The sequence below is a fragment of the Telmatherina bonti genome (assembly GCF_933228915.1).
Source record: "Telmatherina bonti genome assembly, chromosome: 7".
Lineage (NCBI taxonomy): Eukaryota > Metazoa > Chordata > Actinopteri > Atheriniformes > Telmatherinidae > Telmatherina > Telmatherina bonti.
The window spans coordinates 7,807,088-7,833,567 of NC_136625.1; the positions used below are offsets into that span (position 1 = coordinate 7,807,088).

Genomic DNA, 26,480 nt, shown 5'->3' on the forward strand with positions numbered 1-26,480 from the left:
GTTTCTGATGGGTTTCTGATGGGACGTGTGCCGTACTGTTTCTGATGGGTTTCTGATGGGGCGTGTGCCGTACTGTTTCTGATGGGGCATGCGCCGTACTGTTTCTGATGGGGCGTGTGCCGTACCGTTTCTGATGGGGCGTGCGCCGTACCGTTTCTGATGGGGCGTGTGCCGTACCGTTTCTGATGGGGCGTGTGCCGTACTATTTCTGATGGGGCGTGTGCCGTACTATTTCTGATGGGGCGTGTGCCGTACTATTTCTGATGGGGCATGCGCCGTACTGTTTCTGATGGGGCGTGTGCCGTACCGTTTCTGATGGGACGTGTGCCGTACCGTTTCTGATGGGGCGTGTGCCATACCGTTTCTGATGGGGCGTGTGCCGTACTGTTTCTGATGGGTTTCTGATGGGGCGTGTGCCGTACTATTTCTGATGGGGCGTGTGCCGTACTGTTTCTGATGGGGCGTGTGCCGTACTGTTTCTGATGGGGCGTGTGCCGTACTGTTTCTGATGGGGCGTGTGCCGTACCATTTCTGATGGGACGTGTGCCGTACTGTTTCTGATGGGACGTGTGCCGTACCGTTTCTGATGGGACGTGTGCCGTACCGTTTCTGATGGGGCGTGTGCCGTACTGTTTCTGATGGGGCATGCGCCATACTGTTTCTGATGGGGCGTGTGCCGTACCGTTTCTGATGGGACGTGTGCCGTACCGTTTCTGATGGGGCGTGTGCCGTACCGTTTCTGATGGGGCGTGTGCCGTACCGTTTCTGATGGGACGTGTGCCGTACCGTTTCTGATGGGGCGTGTGCCGTACCGTTTCTGATGGGGCGTGTGCCGTACTGTTTCTGATGGGACGTGTGCCGTACCGTTTCTGATGGGACGTGTGCCGTACCGTTTCTGATGGGGCATGCGCCGTACTGTTTCTGATGGGACGTGTGCCGTACCGTTTCTGATGGGGCATGTGCCGTACCGTTTCTGATGGGACGTGTGCCGTACTGTTTCTGATGGGGCATGCGCCGTACTGTTTCTGATGGGGCGTGTGCCGTACCGTTTCTGATGGGACGTGTGCCGTACCGTTTCTGATGGGGCGTGCGCCATACCGTTTCTGATGGGGCGTGTGCCGTACTATTTCTGATGGGGCATGCGCCGTACTGTTTCTGATGGGGCGTGTGCCGTACCGTTTCTGATGGGACGTGTGCCGTACCGTTTCTGATGGGGCGTGTGCCATACCGTTTCTGATGGGGCGTGTGCCGTACTGTTTCTGATGGGTTTCTGATGGGGCGTGTGCCGTACTATTTCTGATGGGGCGTGTGCCGTACTGTTTCTGATGGGGCGTGTGCCGTACTGTTTCTGATGGGGCGTGTGCCGTACTGTTTCTGATGGGGCGTGTGCCGTACCGTTTCTGATGGGACGTGTGCCGTACCGTTTCCTATGGGGCGTGTGCCGTACCGTTTCTGATGGGGCGTGTGCCGTACCGTTTCTGATGGGGCGTGTGCCGTACCGTTTCTGATGGGGCGTGTGCCGTACTATTTCTGATGGGGCATGCGCCGTACTGTTTCTGATGGGGCGTGTGCCGTACTGTTTCTGATGGGGCGTGTGCCTTACCGTTTCTGATGGGGCGTGTGCCGTACTGTTTCTGATGGGTTTCTGATGGGGCGTGTGCCGTACCGTTTCTGATGGGACGTGTGCCGTACTGTTTCTGATGGGGCGTGTGCCGTACCGTTTCTGATGGGGCGTGTGCCGTACTGTTTCTGATGGGGCGTGTGCCGTACTATTTCTGATGGGGCGTGTGCCGTACTGTTTCTGATGGGGCGTGTGCCGTACTGTTTCTGATGGGGCGTGTGCCGTACCGTTTCTGATGGGGCGTGTGCCGTACCGTTTCTGATGGGACGTGTGCCGTACCGTTTCTGATGGGGCGTGTGCCGTACTGTTTCTGATGGGGCGTGTGCCGTACTGTTTCTGATGGGACGTGTGCCGTACCGTTTCTGATGGGGCGTGTGCCGTACCGTTTCTGATGGGACGTGTGCCGTACCGTTTCTGATGGGACGTGTGCCGTACCGTTTCTGATGGGGCGTGTGCCTTACCGTTTCTGATGGGGCATGTGCCGTACTGTATCTGTGCCTGCAGAAGCGTTTGGGTTGACCCATCCTGACAGTTACCACTACCTGAGACAGTCCAGCTGCTTCGCTGACAAGACAATCAACGACAAGGGCACTTTTCAGGATGTTCTGGTACGTACTAGCAAAGAATCTGAACATGAATTTATTCAGCAAATGCACAATTTAAACATTAAACTAATGGTTATTTTTAATTTCCACCTTCAGCAGCTGAATTTCAATTTTTTCCTCTTATTAACATATATACTTTTTATTAAACTTCTTTTTATGGTAATAAGTGTTTATATGTCTAATATTTTGTATTCAAAACATGTAAATGAGCTGTAATAAATCTTCTAGTTGGACAAGTTTAAATTGGTATGCACATATATTGCATATATTTTGCTTTTTCCCACATAACTTTACATAAATGATGTGATCTGAGTGGACTGACTCAAACATTCAGTCTTAAACTTGCGTAAGAAAATTTGATCCCATTGAACCTGGAAATCAAAAACACTCCAAATGAGCCCTCAGACTCAGATATTCCCAACCCCAAACAGCTCACCACAGACGGATCATTTGCTCAGGACGAACAGAAACTAACAGCAGTGTTTGTTTCTGATCCAAAAGAAACAAAAGATTCTGTCTTGCCAGGCTGTAAGAACGTCCAAGCGCTGCTTCAGCTTCTTCATGGTGTGTTTGTGGTTTGCAGAACGCCATGCGGACAATGCAGTTCACAGAGGAGAACATCAACGATATCCTGCGCCTTCTGGCCGGGATTCTTCACACAGGGAACATCGAGTTCATGACGGCCGGAGGAGCGCAAGTCTCCTCCAAATCAGGTTACAGAGTTTCTCCTCATTATCGCACTTTCCTCAGCGGTTAATGCTGCAGTCCGACTTTTCCTGGAATAGTCCGAAACTTTACTCTGAAAATAAGATGAAAATTCCTGGTTTAAACTGATTAGTTTATTCTTTCTCTTCTTACATGATTCCTGCTGAATATCAAGACTTTTTACTCTATTTGAATTAAAACCATTTACAACATAAAACATCTTTATGTATTTAAATAAAGAAGGAAGTACTGCCGATCGGTTTTATGTTGCAGAACGTTTTTAGACTTTAAGTCCCATTTAAACCTTTTTTACTGCCCGACTTCAGGCCTGTCTCACGTTGTAAAGTCTTGTATAAGAAGTGATGATAGACCTCTTGAGATGAAGCTGAGCTCTGCTCTGCAGAAGAAGGCAGAAGGAGGCAGAAGAAGACACAATGAGGCAGAAGGAGGCAGAAGAAGACACAATGAGGCAGAAGGAGGCAGAGTGAGGCACAATGAGGCAGAGTGAGGCACAATGAGGCAGAGTGAGGCACAATGAGGCAGAAGGAGGCACAATGAGGCAGAAGGAGGCACAATGAGGCAGAAGGAGGCACAATGAGGCAGAAGAAGGCAGAAGGAGGCAGAGTGAGGCAGAAGGAGGCAGAAGGAGGCACAATGAGGCAGACGGAGACTGAGTGAAGCAGAATGAGGCAGAAGGAGGTGCAGGTATCTGCTGAAGGAAATCTTCCTGCTTGATTAAATAAATTATGTAGCTTGTAGCTGAAAGCAGGATGTTATAAAATCATCTGTTGTGTCCAAGCATCTGTAAAGTTCTTTTTTTCCTGTCTGCAGCTCTCACCTGGACGTCTGAACTGCTTGGACTGAACGCGGATCAACTGGCTGAAGTCCTGACCCACCGGTCCATGATCCTCAGGGGGGAGGAGATCTCCACTCCGCTAACTGTGGAACAGGTCAGTTCAGTCAGAGGATCAGTTTTATCCTCCACGTAAACAGACTTTTACAAGAAGCTCATTTTCACTCCCAGCGTCTCCATTTCAGCTTGTTTTCGGTTGGATAGTACCAGTTTAATACACTGGTTCCCACTGGGAGTTACGGCAGGGCTAATATGACGTGTAGTTGTTGTGGACAAAGTTTGTTAAAGCAGCAAACAGACAACTGATGGTAAATCATTTCTTTTATACAAAACTGGAGCAGAACAACTGTGAGTATTGACAGGAAACCTGTTAAAATTCCTAAATACTGGAATTCTGCCTCCCTGACTTTGATTGGAGGAATCCTCGGTTGTCATCTCCTCCATGTGAAGCTTCATGGTCACGTTTTAATTATGGACACATGCAGGAGTTCACACAGAAGCTTCGCTGTCACTCAGTCTGTTTCCATACGAGGCTGTTTTACCAGAAATCCACCAAGGAGAAACGTCTCCTCATCGCCTCCTCATCGTCTGCTCATCGCCTCCTCATCGCCTCCTCATCGCCTCCTCATCGCCTCCTCATCGTCTGCTCATCGTCTCCTCATCGCCTCCTCATCGTCTGCTCATCGCCTCCTCATCGCCTCCTCATCGCCTCCTCATCGCCTCCTCATCGTCTGCTCATCGTCTCCTCATCGTCTCCTCATCGCCTCCTCATCGTCTCCTCATCGCCTCCTCATCGCCTCCTCATCGTCTCCTCATCGCCTCCTCATCGTCTGCTCATCGCCTCCTCATCGCCTCCTCATCGCCTCCTCATCGCCTCCTCATCGTCTGCTCATCGTCTCCTCATCGTCTCCTCATCGTCTCCTCATCGCCTCCTCATCGTCTCCTCATCGCCTCCTCATCGCCTCCTCATCGCCTCCTCATCGTCTGCTCATCGTCTCCTCATCGTCTCCTCATCGCCTCCTCATCGTCTCCTCATCGCCTTCTCATCGTCTCCTCATCGTCTCCTCATCGCCTGCTTATCGTCTCCTCATCGTCTCCTCATCGCCTCCTCATCGCCTCCTCATCGCCTCCTCATCGTCTGCTCATCGTCTCCTCATCGTCTCCTCATCGCCTCCTCATCGCCTCCTCATCGTCTGCTCATCGTCTCCTCATCGCCTCCTCATCGCCTCCTCATCGTCTGCTCATCGTCTCATCGCCTCCTCATCGCCTCCTCATCGTCTGCTCATCGTCTCCTCATCGTCTCCTCATCGCCTCCTCATCGTCTGCTCATCGTCTCCTCATCGCCTCCTCATCGCCTCCTCATCGCCTCCTCATCGCCTCCTCATCGTCTGCTCATCGTCTGCTCATCGTCTCCTCATCGCCTCCTCATCGTCTGCTCATCGTCTCATCGCCTCCTCATCGCCTCCTCATCGCCTCCTCATCGTCTGCTCATCGTCTGCTCATCGTCTCCTCATCGCCTCCTCATCGTCTGCTCATCGTCTCATCGCCTCCTCATCGCCTCCTCATCGCCTCCTCATCGTCTGCTCATCGTCTCCTCATCGTCTGCTCATCGTCTCCTCATCGTCTGCTCATCGTCTCCTCATCGCCTCCTCATCGCCTCCTCATCGTCTGCTCATCGTCTCATCGCCTCCTCATCGCCTCCTCATCGCCTCCTCATCGCCTCCTCATCGCCTCCTCATCGTCTCCTCATCGCCTCCTCATCGTCTCCTCATCGCCTCCTCATCGCCTCCTCATTGTCTCCTCATCGCCTCCTCATCGTCTGCTCATCGCCTCCTCATCGTCTGCTCATCGTCTCCTCATCGCCTCCTCATCGTCTCCTCATCGCCTCCTCATCGCCTCCTCATCGTCTCCTCATCGCCTCCTCATCGTCTGCTCGTCTCCTCGTCTGCTCATCGTCTCCTCATCGCCTCCTCATCGTCTCCTCATCGCCTCCTCATCGTCTCCTCATCGCCTCCCCATCGCCTCCTCATCATCTCATCGCCTTCTCATCGCCTTCTCATCGTCTCCTCATCGTCTCCTCATCGTCTGCTCATCGTCTCCTCATCGCCTCCTCATCGTCTGCTCATCGTCTCCTCATCGCCTCCTCATCGTCTCCTCATCGTCTGCTCATCGTTTGCTCATCGCCTCCTCATCGCCTCCTCATCGTCTCCTCATCGTCTCCTCATCGTCTGCTCATCGCCTCCTCATCGCCTCCTCATCGTCTCCTCATCGCCTCCCCATCGCCTCCTCATCGTCTCATCGCCTTCTCACCGCCTCCTCATCGTCTCATCGTCTCCTCATCGTCTCCTCATCGCCTCCTCATCGTCTCCTCATCGCCTCCTCATCGTCTCCTCATCGCCTCCTCATCGTCTCCTCATCGTCTGCTCATCGTCTGCTCATCGCCTCCTCATCGTCTACTCATCGTCTCCTCATCGCCTCCTCATCGTCTGCTCATCGTCTCCTCATCGCCTCCTCATCGTCTCCTCATCGCCTCCTCATCGTCTCCTCATCGCCTCCTCATCGCCTCCTCATCGTCTGCTCATCGTCTCCTCATCGTCTCCTCATCGCCTCCTCATCGCCTCCTCATCGTCTCCTCATCGCCTCCTCATCGCCTCCTCATCGCCTCCTCATCGCCTCCATGCCAAGCCTTTCTGATGTCACTTCCTCATAAACTTTACACAGACCCCCTCCCCCGTCTCTCCTCCCACACCCTCCCCAGCATCACCTCCTTCTCCTCCCCCAGCCTCTCCTAGCATCTCCTCCCCCAGCATCTCTTCTGTCACCTCCTCCAGCCTCTCCTCCTCCCCCAGCCTCTCCTCCTCCCCAGCCTGTGCTCCTCCAGCCCCTCCTCCCCCAGCCCCTCCTCCCCCAGCCCCTCCTCCCCCAGCCCCTCCTCCCCCAGCCTCTCCTCCCCCAGCCCCTCCTCCCCCAGCCTCTCCTCCTCCAGCCCCTCCTCCTCCAGCCTCTCCTCCTCCAGCCCCTCCTCCCCCAGCCCCTCCTCCTCCAGCCCCTCCTCCCCCAGCCTCTCCTCCCCCAGCCTCTCCTCCTCCAGCCCCTCTTCCTCCAGCCCCTCCTCCTCCAGCCTCTCCTCCTCCAGCCTCTCCTCCTCCAGCCCCTCCTCCTCCAGCCCCTCTTTCTCCAGCCTCTCCTCCTCCAGCCCCTCCTCCCCCAGCCCCTCCTCCTCCAGCCTCTCCTCCCCCAGCCCCTCCTCCTCCAGCCTCTCCTCCCCCAGCCCCTCCTCCTCCAGCCCCTCCTCCTCCAGCCTCTCCTCCTCCAGCCTCTCCTCCCCCAGCCCCTCCTCCTCCAGCCCCTCCTCCTCCAGCCCCTCCTCCCCCAGCCCCTCCTCCTCCAGCCTCTCCTCCTCCAGCCCCTCCTCCTCCAGCCCCTCCTCCCCCAGCCTCTCCTCCTCCAGCCTCTCCTCCTCCAGCCCCTCCTCCTCCAGCCCCTCCTCCTCCAGCCTCTCCTCCCCCAGCCCCTCCTCCTCCAGCCCCTCCTCCTCCAGCCCCTCCTCCCCCAGCCCCTCCTCCTCCAGCCTCTCCTCCTCCAGCCCCTCCTCCTCCAGCCCCTCCTCCCCCAGCCCCTCCTCCTCCAGCCTCTCCTCCTCCAGCCTCTCCTCCTCCAGCCTCTCCTCCCCCAGCCCCTCCTCCTCCAGCCCCTCCTCCCCCAGCCCCTCCTCCCCCAGCCCCTCCTCCTACGTCTCTGCCACCTGGCGGTGGAACCTGCTGACAGGAAGAACCTCTCTGTGCTGCGTCCCGTTAATCTTTCCTCCATCCTTCAGAAGGAGTTCACTGTGACTGATGAAGCAGCCAATAAAACTAAAAACTATCTCTGTTTCCTCCAGTTGATGCTTTTCATTCATAAAGGAAACTTTTCAGAAAACTGGGAGAACCACGGGTCAGATGTGGATTTATTTGGTTTTAGGAGCTTAAAGGAAGCAGATGACGTCTGGCTGTGTTTGTGTTTACTGGCTGTTCCACCGCCGTGACCTCCGGGTTTCACAAGAGCTGGCTTGTATGGAAATGTAGCCGCGGGAGTGAAGATATGATTATTTTATAGACCTTGGCATGGCGTTGTACTGCAGACACACTCATCCAACAGGATCTCTTGGCAGCCATCTTACACACAAGAGAGGAGGGAGGAATGAGTCTAGTTTTAGGATGAGGAAAGCTCCGGTTGTGTGCAGTGGAGGCAGAACATAAACATTCTTCTGGCTTCCTGACGTTCTCCAGTAGTCGTTGCTTTGGGAGGAAGACCAGGACTCTTCCAGTCTGCCACAGTTTATGTTTCATTAAACTTAAACATACCTTGAACTAACGCGTCTGTGACTTCTAGCTGAATACCAACAGCGTGTTTCTTCTTCTTCTTCCTCCTCCAGGCGGTGGACTCCCGAGACTCCATGGCCATGGCACTTTATTCTCAGTGTTTCAACTGGATCATCCACAAACTTAACAATCGCATCAGGGGCAGGGAAGACTTCAAGTCCATCAGCATCCTGGACATTTTTGGGTTTGAGAACTTTGAGGTGTGTTAAAATGCAGGAAAAATCCAGTTAAACCGACTTTATGTCTGTCACAACATCGTTAGACTGAGCAGCTGCATATTTTCCCTTTGACACACACTGACACACACACACACACTGCAGGTTTTATTTATGAATAAAGAAGCTGGGAAAATGTCTTGTGTTTCAGTAAATTAACTCCCTGTCTGTGCTTTTTGTTGTTTATTCTTCACCTCCCGCAGGTCAACCGCTTTGAGCAGTTTAACATCAACTATGCAAACGAGAAGCTTCAGGAATATTTTAACAAGCACATTTTCTCCTTGGAGCAACTTGAATACAACAAGTATGTTGTTTACTTTATGTCCCACTCCTGAAGTGAGTCAGAATGCAACGCTTGTCAGCTCATCCTACTTAAAGATGAAGAGAAAGATATAAAGATCATTTAGAGTCCTGAAGTCAGACTGCGTTGGATTAAAATGCACGGATTTGATCTTTTGTTTAGTCCTACATTCAGTCATTTGTACAACCAAAGGCAAAGAAACTGGTCTGTTGTGTGTGAGTGAATGATTTGTCCTTTTCTTTCCCATTGCCTCCTGCAGAGAAGGCCTGGTTTGGGTCGACATCAACTGGATGGATAATGGGGAGTGTCTGGATTTGATTGAGAAGGTGTGTTAGTTGTTTTCTTTCTGCAGTCAGTAACTAAAACTTTAAACAAGGAAAATAATTTAAATAATACAATAATTACTGATAAATAATGAGAAGTAAATAAATCATTTAAGAAATGATAATTAATAAGATCTTGCTGGGTGTATTTGACCTATTTTATAATGTTGGTTACAAAAGATTTTAGATGATTATTCACCTGAAAGAGAATAATGAGAAAGAGCTGATTATATTATTATATGACAAAAACACATATCAGAATTTGTAGAAGACAAGTTGAAGATAACTATTTAAATAAAGGTGATGTGGTTGTTGTGATTGTGTTTACTGTCTCCATAGAAACTGGGTCTCCTAGCACTGATGAATGAGGAGAGTCACTTCCCCAAAGCGACAGACGACACCTTACTGGAGAAGCTTCACAGCCAGCACTCAGTACGTCTCCGGCTCTGATCAGTTCATACATACATGTTCCTTTCTCAGGTAGTTTACCTGTGCAAATAAAACTGGTCCAGTCTGCTGGGAGGGACTTCTGGGTTCTGGACTGATTGAGGTTTTAAGCGCGACTGTAAAATATAGAGATGTGAATCTGACAACAACTCAAGGTTCAATTTTATTCTGAATTTTTGGGTGACGATTCGATTCAGAATCAATTCTCCATTCAAACAGATTTTTGATTCCTAATCATGAGACTTAAGTAACAAAATATGTTAATTTCCAAAGAAACTTAATTTTTCTATAAGATTAAAAAAAAAAAAAACTGAGAAATTCAAATTCAATTGCGACATGTACAAAAATCTTTTCTTGATTTCAATTAGAAAAAAACAGCCCAGTAAGCAGATCATCATTCTGCTGCTATAATGCAAAAAAGTTTTATAATGGATTATTTTTATTTATTTTAAAAAAAATTTATATATATATATGTATATGTATATGTATATGTATATATGTATATGTATATATGTATAATATATATATATATATATATATATATATATATATATATATATATATATATATATGTATATATGTATATATATATATATATATATATATACATATATATATATATATATACATATATATACATATATACATATATATATATATACATATATATACATATATACATATATATATATATACATATATATATATATATATATATATATATATATATATATATATATATATATATATATATATGATGTCACAGCAAATAGTAGGAAAGAAAGTTTTAAATTGGATAAATGTGTCCTACTTTTTTTCGGTTGGTAACAACAGGAAATGATCCTTCTCTGAGTTTAATGCCGGGATGATTCTGATAAGTTGCCAGTCAGCTACAACTCCACGATCCTCACAGTCAGGAGTTCGAGTTGGTTTTGTTCTGTTTCTGCTGTTTCAGAAGAGCGGTTGAAGTTAATCCAGTTGTCTTTTTTTCTCCTCTTGTTGCAGAAAAACCCATTTTATGTGAAACCTCGTGTTGCCGTGCACTACTTTGGAGTCAGACACTATGCAGGGGAGGTAAGTTCATCCATCCCGAACTCAATCCCTTCGTCATTTTCACCCCGTCTAGTCTCGTACCACAGCAGCCTCACCTGTGCCAAAACACTGATAATCCCAGCAGTCCTACCAGATTTCTCCATCTCTGTACCAACACATGGACAATCTCAGGAATCCTTTCAGTTTTCTCCAAAAGCTGCACAGTTTAATTATTGTTTAGTCTCAAACCCCATGTGCAGGTTCTGCACTGCTTTCCTTCGACCTATGAGACTCTGATGCACCTTGTGGCTGGTTACAGGTGGTGTACGATGTGAGGGGGATTCTGGAGAAGAACCGAGACACTTTCAGAGATGACATCCTCAACATGCTGAGGGAGAGCAGGTTAGCTGCTGCTTCGTGATCTTTGACTCCTTCCACCATTTACTATGGTTGCAGATGATGTTTGAGAGAAATTGTCATTAGAAGGAGAAGTGTGTGTCAAAATCCCAGACTATTAATTTGATTTAGGAATGATTATTTCTCTGTTTTATTTTAAACCTCATGAATGTGGTCAAGTAGCCTGTGAAGAGAGGACCCAAACACAGATAAAGGCTTGTCCTACAAACAGATCCAGAAAACTGGATGAAACTGAATGATCAACAAATTAATAGCATTTATTGACAGTGAAATATCAATAAAACATCAAGTTTTCTTTCCTTTATATTCTTAATTTAGAGAAAAACTACATTTGTAATAGTTTTTGTGTGTGATGAGGTGATGTACGGAGGCTGTGTGCAGGTAGAAGTGGAAACGGTTGCTGGCCAGGGGCGTATTCACACCAGCCCTGTGATTCTCATCCTGGTCCATGTCTGCTCTGTTCGGTTACGTCTGAATGTGCAAACAAACCCTGATTCAGACCAAACACACAGGTTCTGGCAAGTGACAAAAAACCATACAAACCCCATGTGGGCGGTCGGACATGGAAGAACTTGGTAGAAGTTCTGATAGAGATATTATCAATCCAAGATCCGTAGGATCTGATCCAGCTCCATGTTTTGCTCCAGTATGATGGAAACAGAAGTTGTTCTGGAGAACCAATAGATGAGCCAGATTTCTTCTTCCTTGTCTTCTCCTTCAGTAACTCTCATTACAACAATGCCTCTGGTGAGGCATAGAACACGTTATGTAAGGACACGTTCACATCAGCCTTTTTGATCCGAATCTGAGTCCGTTTGGTCAGAAAGTCCGCTTTGTTTCGGGAAATATGAATCTGCCAAACAAATTCTGATTCGGACCAAAGAAGCAAACTCAGTCTGCCTACAAACGCAGGTCTTTGTCCGTTTCAAGTGGACCAAATACAGGAAGCAGGCGACAAATAAAGTCACTTCTAGCATATGTTGCAGCGTTGCATTGTGGGTAAATCCATGTTGATGGCGTTAAGGGTCCTCTGCCTCATCTGGTGTTCATACTGCGTCCATTGTTGCAGTGGATTTCTGCAGTATACTTGCATAAGACACAATAACAAAACAGCGATAGTTTCGTTTCCATGTTTAACTCGCAACAGTTTTCTTCTTCTTGCCGGTCTTGTCCTCTCTTTTGCTAAATACTAGTGCAGCGCCACCTTTGGTGGGAATGGGGATATATTATTCTAATGGTCTGCATGGATACACCCCCCTACAACTGGGCCGAGTCCCCAACCAGATCAAGTCTAGCAGACTATCCTGGTGTGAATGCACCCTAAAAGTCCAATTCATTTGAATAATGCGACGTGAAAACAAACCCGGTCGAGACAAACATTGTAATTAAACCAGTTCCCTAATCGAACAGACTATCAGACTGTCTTTGTGTAAACGCACCCATAGTATCTGCTTAAAACATGACATACATTTTAGGGATTTCCTGCAAGTTGACGGGCACAATCTGAACACTCAGACTGATTCTCATTGTCATGACTTTCAGTCGGAGGTTTCCTGTTGCACAGGACCTGACCTGAGACCGGTTCCACCATGTCTTTTAAAGGCTGTCAATGCACCAAAGGGGTTTTCTTTAACTCATCTGAGTTCTAAATATCATATTGAATGGAAAGTTTGTTTGCCACATTTAGATGGAAGTATTTAGGTTTATAATATAGCAAAAATAAAGATTATATGTAGAGTGACTCCACCATCGGCTGTGTTTTGGTGATGCCAGAGTTAAACAGAGTATAAAACACCAAATCTGTCTGCTGTACTCTGTAAATATGACATCCTGCTGATTCTAACTACCTCCCCTCCGTTCACCAGGTTGGACTTTGTCTACGATCTGTTTGAACACGTCATGAGCCGCAATAAACAGGACACTCTGAAGAGCAGCTCCAAGCACAAGCGGCCCACAGTCAGCTCCCAGTTTAAGGTCAGTGGCAGGCAAACGTGTTTATCAACCATTTTTCTGTTAATCAGTGATGCTAAATGCTGCAACACAACACTAAACTTCACTATTCGATGCGGTGCCTTGGTTTTTTTGTGTGATAATGTGCTTTTCACATTGAATTATAGATGTAGTTAACGTCTATAAGTTGGTACTAGAGTGATGGAGAAACTCTTATAGGCTAGAGTTAGGCTTTGAGCTAACGCTTGGAAAATAATGTCTGAGATCAAATATTACTTTACAAGCTACAAAGAGACAATTTGATAGAAATTTCTCATGAAGGACCTTTATTGTCGTGTTTCAGAACTCTTTGCACTCCCTGATGGCCACACTCAGCACTTCCAACCCATATTTTATCCGATGCATCAAACCAAATACACACAAGGTAAGTCACTGATGAAACATCCATGAAACATATTAATCTTTCTCACACAAACACATGCACACGCACACAGAGTAAATATTAGCCCGTGAAGATGTTGGAGCAAGAGCCCTGCATGTGAATCGTTCATCATTCAGTAATCAAATAGTCCTCCGTTCTCCAAGCAGCAGACAAGAATGAAAAGTGTCTGGCCCTGCCAGTGCCCTTTAACCTCAGGTTGCCTGGCAACAGCCTGAAGGAGTTGACACTAGAGGGCTAATGTACACAAATGATATATAGAGAAGAGGTTTGGGCTTCACCATCTGCACTGACTAACAGGTTCTGTTCATATTCCTTACATTAGGCCTGTCCTGCTCCAGTCCACAAGTTTTCATTGTGTCCCTGCTTCAACACATCTGATTAGATTATAATGGATCCAACAGCCTGTGAAGTTCTGCACAATGAGTTCTTAATCCAGAATTGTGGCCCTGGAGGACCGACTTTAGACATCCCTGTCATACCTACAACACTAGCTTCATGTATCACTGCCAATACAAGCGATGGATTTTGCATGTAAAAACCTGATACTGAAAACACACCTTTCATGATTTAACTGTTAGTCTGGATGCTGAGTCGCAGCTCAAACACGAAAAGCCTGTGTAAAGCGAGGTCAGAAAATGGAGGGAACAGAAAGATGTATGGTCCATATTTCTGTCCAAAACCCAGGCAGGACTCGCAAGGCCGAACAAAATGCTTACAAACCAATCAGAGTAGAAAATAAGACTTTAATATCAGAATATTTAGTCATGGATGAAAACTGTCTTATAAGGCACAAAATGTCTTTTCATTAGACAAAACAAGAACATGTTTCCTGCTGTTGCATCAAAAGGACTATTTATTTATTTGCTTCCCCCCAGCTAGACTGTGCACTTTTTTTGTTTTGGACATTTTCCCATTATAATGTGTATGGTTACAAGAGAAAGTTTTACTCTATTCAGCTTCTCAGAAGCTTCTGGGATCTTAGATCTGTTGGTTTTTCCTGGTCAACCACACAGTCGTACAAACATTCAGACCGTTTGCCGCACATGGACAACACCAGCTTTGCTCAGAGACGGAAGCTAAAAGATAAGACTGTTCTACCAGCCTGAACCTCAAGCAGTCAGTGCAACCTTCTCAGATGTCTGTGTTGTGTTGGTAGCAATGGAAGCTAACGTTGCATGTTAACCGAGCTAACCCGGAGATAACAGGAGCTAACCAGCTAACGGAGGTAAGCGGGCTAAAGCTAAGTCACGTTGTTAACCGGCTAAAAACTGCAGTTGTTCTACGTTCGTCTTACTTGAAGCGGGAGATCGGGTACCTGTCAATCAAAAGGACACGCCCCTAAATATCCCGAATTTCGAGATTAAATTACTTTTAAACGGGCGAGTTAGAAAAAAATTCACTCCCCCCACAGTTGTCATGAAGGTAAACCTGATCTATTAAACCTAAAATGGATTTTTGAACCAGGCTGTAAACATGTTTATTTCTGCTGTGAAGTTGGTCTTTTTAACATGGGAGTCTATGGGGATTTGCTCTGTTTTGGAGCCCCTAGTGGATGGAGGGGGAACTGCAGATTTATGCACTTCCACATAGGCTTCACTTTTTTACCGCCGTAGGCTTCGTCCATCTTTCTTATACAGTCTATGGTTATTCCTCATTTAAATAATTATATTAAAATCTGGTTCTGTGAACAGAACTGTGAGCCTTGCAGTAGGTTTGCTCTGGGAGAATTTGCTCTGGCTAGTTGAAGAATGTTTCTCGGAGCTACATGAAGGTGGACTTTGACATCCAGGTCAACTTCCTGTTGTGGAAGAAACCATTTTAAAATAAATACATCTACACATGCTCGTGAATCTTTCATTTGTAACAGAACTTTATTATTTTATAGGTGTTTTTATAGTTCTAAAACCTTTTATGAATGTGTGTTGTAATCATTTTGCTTCTGCTGCTAAGTGGTCTCATTCTGTTACCTAGAAGCTAATGCTAGCTAACTGCTAGCGCAACCAAAAAGTCTGCATCTTCAAACCAAACTCAGTCAAATAGGTTTCAATTCTCCTTAAAGTTCATGTGAGCAACATATGCATTGCCTTAAGAATGTGTTGATTCACCAGAGGTTGCTGTGTGAGCTCAAACAGAGCTTCAGGATTTCTTCATATAAGAATTTTTATCAGTATATCTCTATGTGCTCTGAGAACAGTGCTGGCAGAGAAAAACCTGCGTATCTCTTCTCTGCTGGACAGCTGTGGTGGAGTTGGACACGGACAGTTGGAGATCTGTGACGCAGATGTAACGCAGTTCTGCCGTCACTGTGAGGAGATGTGTGACTGAGAGTTTCTCTGTCGTCGGTGGACTTTCTCGGTTCACACAGAGGGTCTCTGTTTGTCGTTGTGTCGGGGGGAGTGGGTGTCTGGTCTGTTCTGTGTACGTCTGCAGTGTTTGTCAGATAGTTGCTTCTTGAGTATGAAGAGCCTAAATGTGTTTATTTAACCAACAGGAAGATTAAAATTATTTTTACCATATAATTCACATATGAATCCTCCCTTATAGACATGATATATTGTTCATAATGAAATTAAATGAAAAATACTTAAGATAATTATCCCAGAGGGAAATTGTAAACATATGAAGTAAACATGCAATAAACATACAGTAAACATACATGTAAAATAAACAATTCAGCAAATGCTGAGAAGTTTTAAATGAGATGTGAGTTACACATGTGCACAAAATCGTTTGTACCCTTCAGTCAATGACCTAAAAACTCACAATAATCCCGGAAACAACTTGAGTCTGACTGAAGTAATTATAAATAAAAGTTCTATTGAATTTAACCAATGAAAGTCAGACATTTCTTTTCAACCATCCTCCAACAAAGATAAACTCGTGAAACCGGCCTGGACAAAAATAACAGTTTCCTTTACTTAATATTTTATTGCACAACCTTTTGAATTGTCACTGCAATCAATCGTTTCCTGTAACCGTGGCTGAGACTTCTGCACCTGTCAGCAGGTATCCTGGCTCCTCATGAGCAAGCCGAAGCTAACACTATGCAGACTGATGCGTGTGTAAATGCAGTGAAACACACGTGTTGTGAGGCCGTCCTCTGGGAGACCATCTGGACAGCACACATGCTTTTATGAGGCGAAACGCAGCCGTCTGGACTCTTCAGATCGGATGTTAAACGTAGCTGGATGAGGACTTCTGAGTGGAGCTTAATGTAGTAGCAGAGAACAATCGGAGTGGGTGTTAGTCCCTCCCCAGGGGGAATCAGGGGTCAGGGCAGCATGGCACGTGGCCCCCAAGAGGGGTTCCTGTCAGCTGCCTGTTTGACTGAGCAGGTGTCAGGGGGGAGGAGGGGTGCAAGGCTGATGCTCTGTGCAGAGTGCATGTGAGGAGTCGTAACCAACAGAGACGGAAGACTGTGAGGGTTCGAGTCTTACTGGCCGAAGACATCAGTCTGAGCGCGCTCAGTCTGGAGAGTGTGGGCGTTTCTTCAGGCGTAACCAGTTGGTGATTCTTCCTAAAGACCGCATTTTTCAGCCTCTGCACCTCACAAAAACACTAAATAACAGATTAACCTTTTGAAAATCAGTCCAGCAACCAACTGGTTGGTTTCCAAAACAACCAGTTTAAGTGTTGAAATCCATTTTTTAATAAGAAGAAAGAGAAAATAGAGATGAAAACTTTGGAAAGAAAAGCTCAACCTGCTGACTGGAAACTATTTTTGGACAAAGTGATGCAACAGTGTGCTGACGGGCTGCAGGGTCATGGCTCTCTTACAGATGGGAAGGGTGTTGTTTGTGGAAATATCAATAAACTGTGTAAATGCCCAACAGCACAGACTGTGAACTTATATAACAAGGACATATATGTGCGTGCACCGTCCATTTTCCACAACAACACAGAGGCACAAAAGCCTGGGATGTCCCCGCTGGAGCAGTCATTCTGCAGACTGCAGTGTCTGAAAACACGCTGGTTCTTCCAGCTGTTGGAAACACTTTTAGCACGCTCATTTTCCCCAAATCTATCTATAGGTTTGTCGCATAGAGTCGCGTGTTTCTAGCGGCGCCCACACACAGCAAGGCCTTCCAATGAATGATGAGTACAGTCTGAGTTTCTGCTCAAGTAAAGAGAAAATGAGCGCACCGTTTTCATTCACTAGCATGGTAACATGTTTCCTGCATGTTACTGACCACACGGAGAATGTTTCCACTCCTTCTCCACTGTCGATGCATTTTGTGGCACCGGCTGACCGTCAGCGTCGTCGTGTTTCCTCACATGAAAGGAAAACGTGCAGCTTTCTTACAGACATTTTCCTCTTTTGTCTGTTTGGAGACGACCCAAATCTAAGCTGACTTTCTCATGAAGTCTGTCACCCGGATCATCTCTGCTCATCAGCTGCACACACCCATCAGCACTGCGCCCCCCCCAGCCTTCTGCAGGCAGCCTCACTGTGTACTTAAAGCCAAATGAAGTATGTTGTAACAGAAAGGGACACAAGTTGCTGGAAATATTGATATTACCTAAATATTGACTTGTGTGAGGGCGTTCAGGTCACCAGTTGTACGCGAAGGCTGGATTTTATGGTTAAAACTATCATTGCCGTATTTAAACAGTTATATTTACAGTTTTTGGGACCTGTTGCATCACTTTATTGCTAAAAACCCTGCTGTATCCGATCCAATACTCTTTTCTATGATCCAGTAATTCTGATTTATCACATACTAGTAAGAAATTGTACATATAAGATTTTTTTCTATTTATGTTTTTTTTTTTTTATATATTTTTATTACTGATTAATATTTAATATTTTATATATTTTATTTATTATGTATTTTATTTTTTATATATATTTTATTAATTTTAATTTTTAAATACTTCAGATTTAGGAAATTAAAACTTTTTGCCATTTTGTCTTGTTTGGCGTTTCTAATAGTGGCAAAATAATGTAGCAAATACGAGTTTATATGTGGAACAGACAGACAAACGGCCTCTGGAATAATTACACTCGCTTGTCTTAATGTTTGAAAATAAAACTGTGGAAAAAATAGATTAACCAGAATAAAATAAAACTTTATTCTGGGAATTTTTTCCACTTCTGTGTCCAAGATGTTTATTATTTTAGTGTGATATATTCTGCTGTTTTGGTTTGTCCGTCCATCTGTCTGTTTGTTTTCAACGTAGTTCAATTTTCAGAAGATCTCTGAAATCAAAAAAAGGAACAAGTTATTAGATTTAGGGGTCGTCCGGATCGCCGCATTATTCCAGCATTTTGAAACATCTGTGACCTCCATCACTCCTGGCTCTACCGTGAAAACACAACGTTGCTACAGCGTAACATTACTCATAGTTTCCTTTAAAGGGGTGCTGTTATGGTATTTGGAGTTTTCTGAGCTTTCTACAGTGTTACAGTGTTGAATCCTCATCAGACATGTGAACGACACTGTTTTTTATCACCTAAACGCATGTTTGAGTTTGAGTTTGAGTTCCAGTACTCTCTCCATTCGGTTTCCATGGCAACGAAAAGCGCGTCGTTTTAGAGAGTTTTTTCTACTTGGAAATCCTTGTGACGTCCCGGGGGATAAGGTTCGGTGATTGGTTACCTTCTACTGGTTAACAAGGGCATGTACAAACACATCAGGCGGGTGGAAAACGTGGGATAAAGTTATTTCCAACGATGGCTGGTGAGTTTACCAAAGAGAGACATCCTGCTGCATTCGTTGCTGTGGGTTGCTGTTTTCCACTTCGTTTTCAGGCTCTGATTCAGGTTCCAACATGTAGGGCTGTATGCTATGTGTTGGCATTGGATTTTGTTATTTTATTGAGTTCAAATGAGCCTAATCCTTCTGTTTATGAGATGTTACAATGACGGCGAAAGCAGGTGCGGTGCGCGCTCCCGATGTAGTGCAGTGGTGGGAGGCGGGGCTTAATGCAGAAGGGTCTCATTCCACTCGTTTTGCCCACAGGCTGATCTGACAGCCTACGGAGAGGGTCGGTCTGAAGTAAATAAAGCCATTTGTGACAATAACTCGATCAATCCCAGCCCTTCTGGGCTCAGAAATAAAAATAAATTATTTTTTCCACAAAATAGTTCCACTTTAAATATGCATAACAGTTGTTGTGGTCAGCTGCCATAAACATCGTTGTTCCACAGACACCAAGAGATGGTTCTCCCAGCTACACTAAAGCCCACAAAGATGCGATAACTAGTTAGCATATTTCCAGTCCTTCCAAATATTCCACAATTTGTTCAGATAATTTTGTGATTGGTTTGTAAAACATTAATTATATTACGATGGACAGACATCAGGACATCCTTTCAGTGCCGCTTCTCTTCACCTCGTGTCTTTTACCAGCTTCACACTCAGGGTGTCAAAATAACCATATAACTATCCGTGTGTTTACATGAGAGTTTTAATTCCTATTTAATTCCAAAGAAAAGTTAATTCCGCTTTAAACTGATGAAAAATGACCATGTAAACATTTAATTCCTAATGCTAATTTCTATTTGGAATTAAACTTAATTCCGATGTAAGCAGCTGGTTTATTCCCATTTTAATCCCAATCTATTTAATTCCTCTGTCAAGTAAACCTTCATTCCGCTCTAAGTTAATTCCGGTCGTTCTGAGCATGCTCGTTACCTTGTCCTGTCCCGATGACGCGCGTTGTTTTACCTCTCGTGTTCGTGAAGTAGTATGCTCGTGTTGAGCTGCTACTTCAAAATTCTAATAAAAAATAGCTGTGAAACTGGTACTTATTATGTAGTTTTTACAAGTTACGACAGAAAAGAAGAGAAGCAGGGAGCCAACGTTGTTTATTTCCAGTATACGTCAGATGTCACGTGCACTCTCTGTCCAATCAGAACCCTTCCCAACCCACCGCTCTAAAGAGGAATTAGGTGAAGATGTGTTTCATGTAAACCTTCATTCAGAATTATTATTTTCATGTAAACTCGTAGAATACATTAATTCGGAATTATTTAATTCTGAATTATTAATTCTGAATTAAACATCATGTAACCATAGCCATTATGGTTCATGTTCTGTTAAAAACAGATGGTGAAGATGTAAACTGTGAAGACAAGTTGTGCACTTCAACACGGATGCTGTTTTGTTTTCACCGGCCAGCTGTCCCTGGTCATGTGACCAGCAGGCTGGGCGAGAGGTTTGCCTCAGGGCCCATGAAGAGATGAGCTTCTACCTCAAAAACCAGCCGACAATCACTGGAAAAAATAAATGACGGTGTCTTGGCAGAGGTCTGTGTGCTTTAAACTGTTAACTCATCTCATTTTAAATCAAACATGCGATGATGTGATGTAAAGCTGCTTGTCGTTTGGGTCCAGTTAGTCGTGTTGGGTCCAGTCAGTCGTGTTGGGTCCCGTCAGTCGTGTTGGGTCCCCTCAGTCGTGTTGGGTCCCGTCAGTCGTGTTGGGTCCCGTCAGTCGTGTTGGGTCCCGTCAGTCGTGTTGGGTCCCGTCAGCCGTGTTGGGTCCCGTCAGTCGTGTTGGGTCCAGTCAGCCGTGTTGGGTCCAGTCAGCCGTGTTGGGTCCAGTCAGCCGTGTTGGGTCCAGTCAGTCGTGTTGGGTCCAGTCAGTCGTGTTGGGTCCAGTTAGTCCTGTTGGGTCCCGTCAGTCGTGTTGGGTCCAGTTAGTCGTGTTGGGTCCAGTCAGTCGTGTTGGGTCCAGTTAGTCCTGTTGGGTCCCGTCAGTCGTGTTGGGTCCAGTTAGTCGTGTTGGGTCCAGTTAGTCGTGTTGGGTCCGGTTAGTCATGTTGGGTCCAGTCAGTCGTGTTGGGTCCGGTCAGTCGTGTTGGGTCCAGTCAGCCGTGTTGGGTCCAGTCAGCCGTGTTGGGTCCAGTCAGTCGTGTTGGGTCCAGTCAGTCGTGTTGGGTCCAGTTAGTCGTGTTGGGTCCAGTTAGTCGTGTTGGGTCCAGTCAGCCGTGTTGGGTCCAGTCTGTCGTGTTGGGTCCAGTCTGTCGTGTTGGGTCCAGTCAGCCGTGTTGGGTCCAGTCAGCCGTGTTGGGTCCCGTCAGTCGTGTTGGGTCCCGTCAGTCGTGTTGGGTCCGGTTAGTCATGTTGGGTCCAGTCAGTCGTGTTGGGTCCGGTCAGTTGTGTTGGGTCCGGTTAGTCGTGTTGGGTCTGGTTAGTCGTGTTGGGTCCAGTCAGTCATGTTGGGTCCGGTCAGTCGTGTTGGGTCCGGTCAGTTGTGTTGGGTCCGGTCAGTTGTGTTGGGTCCAGTTAGTCGTGTTGGGTCCAGTTAGTCGTGTTGGGTCCAGTCAGCCGTGTTGGGTCCAGTTAGTCGTGTTGGGTCCAGTCTGTCGTGTTGGGTCCAGTCTGTCGTGTTGGGTCCAGTCAGCCGTGTTGGGTCCAGTCAGCCGTGTTGGGTCCCGTCAGTCGTGTTGGGTCCCGTCAGTCGTGTTGGGTCCGGTTAGTCATGTTGGGTCCAGTCAGTCGTGTTGGGTCCGGTCAGTTGTGTTGGGTCCGGTTAGTCGTGTTGGGTCCAGTTAGTCGTGTTGGGTCCAGTCAGTCATGTTGGGTCCGGTCAGTCGTGTTGGGTCCGGTCAGTTGTGTTGGGTCCGGTCAGTTGTGTTGGGTCCCGTCAGTTGTGTTGGGTCCGGTTAGTCGTGTTGGGTCCAGTTAGTCGTGTTGGGTCCAGTCAGTCATGTTGGGTCCGGTCAGTCGTGTTGGGTCCGGTCAGTTGTGTTGGGTCCGGTCAGTTGTGTTGGGTCCCGTCAGTTGTGTTGGGTCCATTTAGTGGTGTTGGGTCCCGTCAGTCGTGTTGGGTCTGGTCAGTCGTGTTGGGTCCATTTAGTGGTGTTGGGTCCAGTTCAGCAGATGTGAGGAAGCGTCGCACGGCTTTGTGCTGCAAGCTTCAGCTGCAGGAACTGGACACAAAAGTCCCAACCACGGTTAAAAGTAAACAGCCTGATACTTCTCACACACACACACACACACACACACACACACACACACACACACACACACACCATTTCAGACCCTACAAGTGGACAGCACAAATTAGCCACAGCAGGCGATGCATCGCCATAGCAACCACGGCCCTCCCACTCCACACAAAAAAGGGGAGTGGAGCTCTGGGTTTGAAAGCCTTTGTTTGAGTGTGTATGTGTGTGAGTGAGTGTGTCTGAGTGGCTCAGTTTGCCAGACGGGGAGAGAGAGAGAGAGAGAGAGAGAGGCAGCAGCTTTGGAAGTTTTGTCCTTCGTTCCTGATCTGCACAAGAAATAAATCAAAACCCAGTGAGGATACGGAGTGGGACGCTACGATGAAAGGTGAGACCTCATGCATGTGTCAGATGGGAAATGGTGCGTTCAAGTGCATGTTGGGTAAAAGAAAAAGTGGGTTGTGGTGCTATGGAATGAGGCGAGATGCTGGAGTTGCTGTTTGGCTCCAGGACAGATGCTAAAACATGACTCTCATCTTTGCAGAAGAAACATTTCTTACTTTTCATCATTTAGGCAGATAATCAACTCTGCCTAAATGTGTGAAGAGATTTTTATAACCTTCCTGCTGCAGGAATCAATAAGATCATCAGGAAACAAAATGATAGTTAGATAAATTCTCTAGAAAGGTGGAAACTGACCTCTTGTTATCTGACCTGGAGAGAAATGGTTTAAATGACTTAAAATTAATGTTTTTGTAGCATTATTGCCTGAAATCCTTTTGACGGTTTCTGTTTGTCTTGGTTTTAATGGAGCTGAAATGACACACAGTGGATTGGCAGAAGAGACTTTTGAGATTCTGCTTCGTGAGTGTGTGATGATAATCATCATGAAGCCTGCAGGGCAGAACATTAATGCATATACGATGAGGAGAGAGTTCAGGAAATGACATGTTAATGAAGACGACGTCGTCTCTTGACAGTTTTTATTGGCAGAAGCTTTTTTCTTTAATTGGGTTACAGGTCTGAGATGTTGTTGAAGCAGTGAGAGGATTTGTTTTTCTGACATCTGGCCTTTGACTTGAGACATTTCAGGTTTTAAAATGATCAAAGTTTTGCATCATTTATGAGGAATGCCAAAAATTTGCTTTTGTTTTGGGTTTCAGGTGTGAGAAAAAGATGCTTTTTATAGATTTTTGTCATTGTAGACAAACTGTCTTTGAAAATTGCTGAAAAATCTCTTGAAATCGTCTTAAGTTATTATATTTACATCAATAAAATGTCAAATATGTTGATGTGATGATGAAAGTATATTTTCCAGGCTACATTTAGACTCCTCATGTTTTTTTTAGTGCCTAAACTAATAAATACAGTTATGTGTTTATGGGACCTCACTGCTTAAAGAATTTTTTTTCTGCGTTTCTTATCAGTCGGGATGTAAATACCAAGTTTGATTATGATCATAACATTTTGGATAGATAGTTAGATAGTTGAGACATCATAATAAGTAAGTAAATTATTGCGATATAAACTTATTACTGAGCCTTATCAGACTTTTTGATGAAAAACAATCTTCTTAGAAAATAATTAGACGGAGCTTTAAAATGTTCTCATGATGTAAAAGGAAACAACAGAATAGATTTCTTTTTCCATTGAACTGATGTGTTAAATCTGGATCTATGCTACTGGCTCAGCAATTATTGAATCTGAGTATGGATCTAGCCTGGATCGTATTCTTATGTATACATAAGTATTTGTTATGAACAAAATCCTATTGGTTAAGCGGTGCTCTGGCATTTAATGCTAATGTGTTGTGGTCAGATGATTTTTAGTAGAAAACGACAAAAGAGCTGGAAGGAAATAATCAGGAACACAAACATAAATGTAGATTTTGGTGAATATCTTTAGCAAATTTAGTGAGATTTGATTGCATAAATTAAGCGGTTTCCTGGGCAACATAAGCAATCTGTTTATCCTAATGGGAACTTAGGGAAATCAAGAAAATTGATTAAATTATGACGTTAAGATGCTCAGGAAATGGGGATATTCATCATCATCATCATCAGATGTCTGAGTCAAATGTTATTCTGAAGAGCTGTAACAAAGTCTTTGTCAAAGAAAAATAACTTCATTAGATTCTACAAAACAATGTAATAATAATAATAATAACTAGAAACAGCTATTATTGAAACAATAGCAAATGTGAATGCCCATTTATTGAACTATGCTGAATGATTGAAATTAAATTGCATAAGTGTAAGAAATTGAAAGAAAGAAAATCAAAACTAACATTTTTTCTAACTGCCCCACATCAGGATTGACCCCATGAACTCCTTTATTAAAGCACACTGATTTACTCAATACGCCACTAGTACTCTTGGTAGCACCTTGGGAAAAGCGTTGAATTTTTTTCCAATTGTGGCCCTATGGGCGCTCACATTATTGTTATTATTAATAATAATAATAATAATAATAATAATAATAATAATAATAATAATAATAATAATAATAATGGGATGTAAGTTTGCCTGACATGTGTTGCAAGGTGTGTTTTATATTTAGTCCATTTTGACCCTTAATCCTCCATTTGAGCCTCTTGGAGTCTGAGTTTGTGTCTCAGCTTCTGCTTTTTGTAAAGGTCTTCAGTACTTGTTCCTCTGTTAGGTCTCCAGTCTTTCCCCACTAAGTGATACTTTTTTAGCTGCTACAAGCATTTATCTTGAGTAAGTACTTACCATGCTTTACTACTTAGAAACAAATGCCACAAATCTTACTTTGTCTATCAAGGATCTCCTACAACCTCCTCATCTGTCTGCCGTGTAACAGATCGCCTTTGTCTAGCCTTAATCTTTTCCCGGGGTCTTGCGAACACGTTTCTGTTATGCTTCTTGTTAAGTTCCGATAAAAATACTTTTATTACTGTTTGATCAATGATGCAAAGTTATTGTAACAATTGAGAAAAAGTATTTAGGATTTTCTCAGCTACATTTTTCCCACAGTTAAAGTTTACTTTGTAGTTATGTTGGAGGATTTTCCTGCTTCTTATTTTGTCCAAAAACAATCTGAAAATCCACATTTTAAAGACTTCAATGTCTAATAAATGTCAATACAAAACAGGATGACATTCAACTCTTAAGTTTTAATGAACCTTTTTATAAACTCTGACTTTAACCACATAATACATTTTAGTTCAGATTCAGATTCAGATTTTAATTCAGATAATTCAGATTTTATCTAAAAGGAATATTTCTCTGAAATATCATGAGTTGCTGAGATCTGTAAAGCATTACTCCGTTGTGTTTGGGGGAAAAATCTCTGTTTCTGCTACAAACATAAACAGATTGGTTCAAAGTTTCATTGTCCAGGAATTTAAGTTGTATTGCAGAGTTACACGCGTTATGTGCATGAATGGAGGGATATTTGCTGCTGTAGAGCTGGAGCTGAAGGATGGACGGCACTTTCTAAGTTTTCTCTTTCTTTTTAACCCCTGCTGGTTCCCAGCCCCCCCAGGAGAAGACCACCACGCCCCTGTTTGTGCTTCTGAATGCCTGATCTCTGAATCTTTTTGCTGGGAACTTAAGCTAAGACAGCCATTGTTAGCAGTGTTTGCCTGTGGAGGCTTGGGATGGTCGTCTGATAACTGTTTTCACTCCGAAGGGAAGAATCGTTAAACTCTTTACCTCCTATTTTAAAGCAAATAGTCTCTAATGTCATCGTTACAAATACAGAAATGAAATGATTTTGGGGGTTTAGTGACTCAAACCAGCAGAAATAACCTCAGACAAGACACACTTACAAAGGATGTTGAACACTTTAGGCAGTGTGTTTGTCAAGCACGAAGAATTTGGCTATTTTAAGTGATTCTACTAACAGTTTTATGCTAAATATCTTGACGTCCTAAAGGCTGTTTTCATGTGTAATATCCTTTATTATTCTCTGCAAGACTCATGAGAAAATTCCCGTTTTTCAACGTCTCATGTCCTTTTCTTCTGATTATTTCCACTGTGAAATCCATAAAGCTGTGACTGAAGTGTGAAAAGATTCTTTTTCCTTTTCAACACGACGTTAAAACGCTGCCAGCAGATGGAAACGGCTCTTTCAGAGATGAAGCACATAATGTTAATGACTTCATAAATCTGTTAAAGTAACGGCGTTCAGGCTCTGCTTGCATTTATGTTAATGTTCCTCGGAGCATCGTTTAGACATGCCACAGACAGAGACAGAGCATCCTGCCTGCGAGTTGCCATCCGCATGAGATTGGACAGTAAATCAGCCAGATGTAACACACACTTCCTTATGAAGTCAGAGTTTTCTAAA

The 26,480-nt window shown here is 44.9% G+C and overlaps 1 protein-coding gene across 1 annotated transcript in view; it reads left to right on the forward strand.

Moving 5' to 3' along the window:
• myo10 (myosin X) overlaps positions 1–26,480 on the forward strand; it is a 170,150-nt gene that overhangs the window by 112,749 nt on the left and 30,921 nt on the right. Inside the window, exons 8-18 of the mRNA XM_079243723.1 lie at positions 2,126–2,229; positions 2,810–2,939; positions 3,763–3,881; positions 8,199–8,345; positions 8,564–8,664; positions 8,921–8,987; positions 9,324–9,416; positions 10,437–10,505; positions 10,783–10,865; positions 12,746–12,854; positions 13,174–13,254. Of these exons, the coding sequence (XP_079099849.1) occupies positions 2,126–2,229; positions 2,810–2,939; positions 3,763–3,881; positions 8,199–8,345; positions 8,564–8,664; positions 8,921–8,987; positions 9,324–9,416; positions 10,437–10,505; positions 10,783–10,865; positions 12,746–12,854; positions 13,174–13,254 (1,103 nt within the window). The remainder of the gene's footprint in view (positions 1–2,125; positions 2,230–2,809; positions 2,940–3,762; positions 3,882–8,198; positions 8,346–8,563; positions 8,665–8,920; positions 8,988–9,323; positions 9,417–10,436; positions 10,506–10,782; positions 10,866–12,745; positions 12,855–13,173; positions 13,255–26,480) is intronic.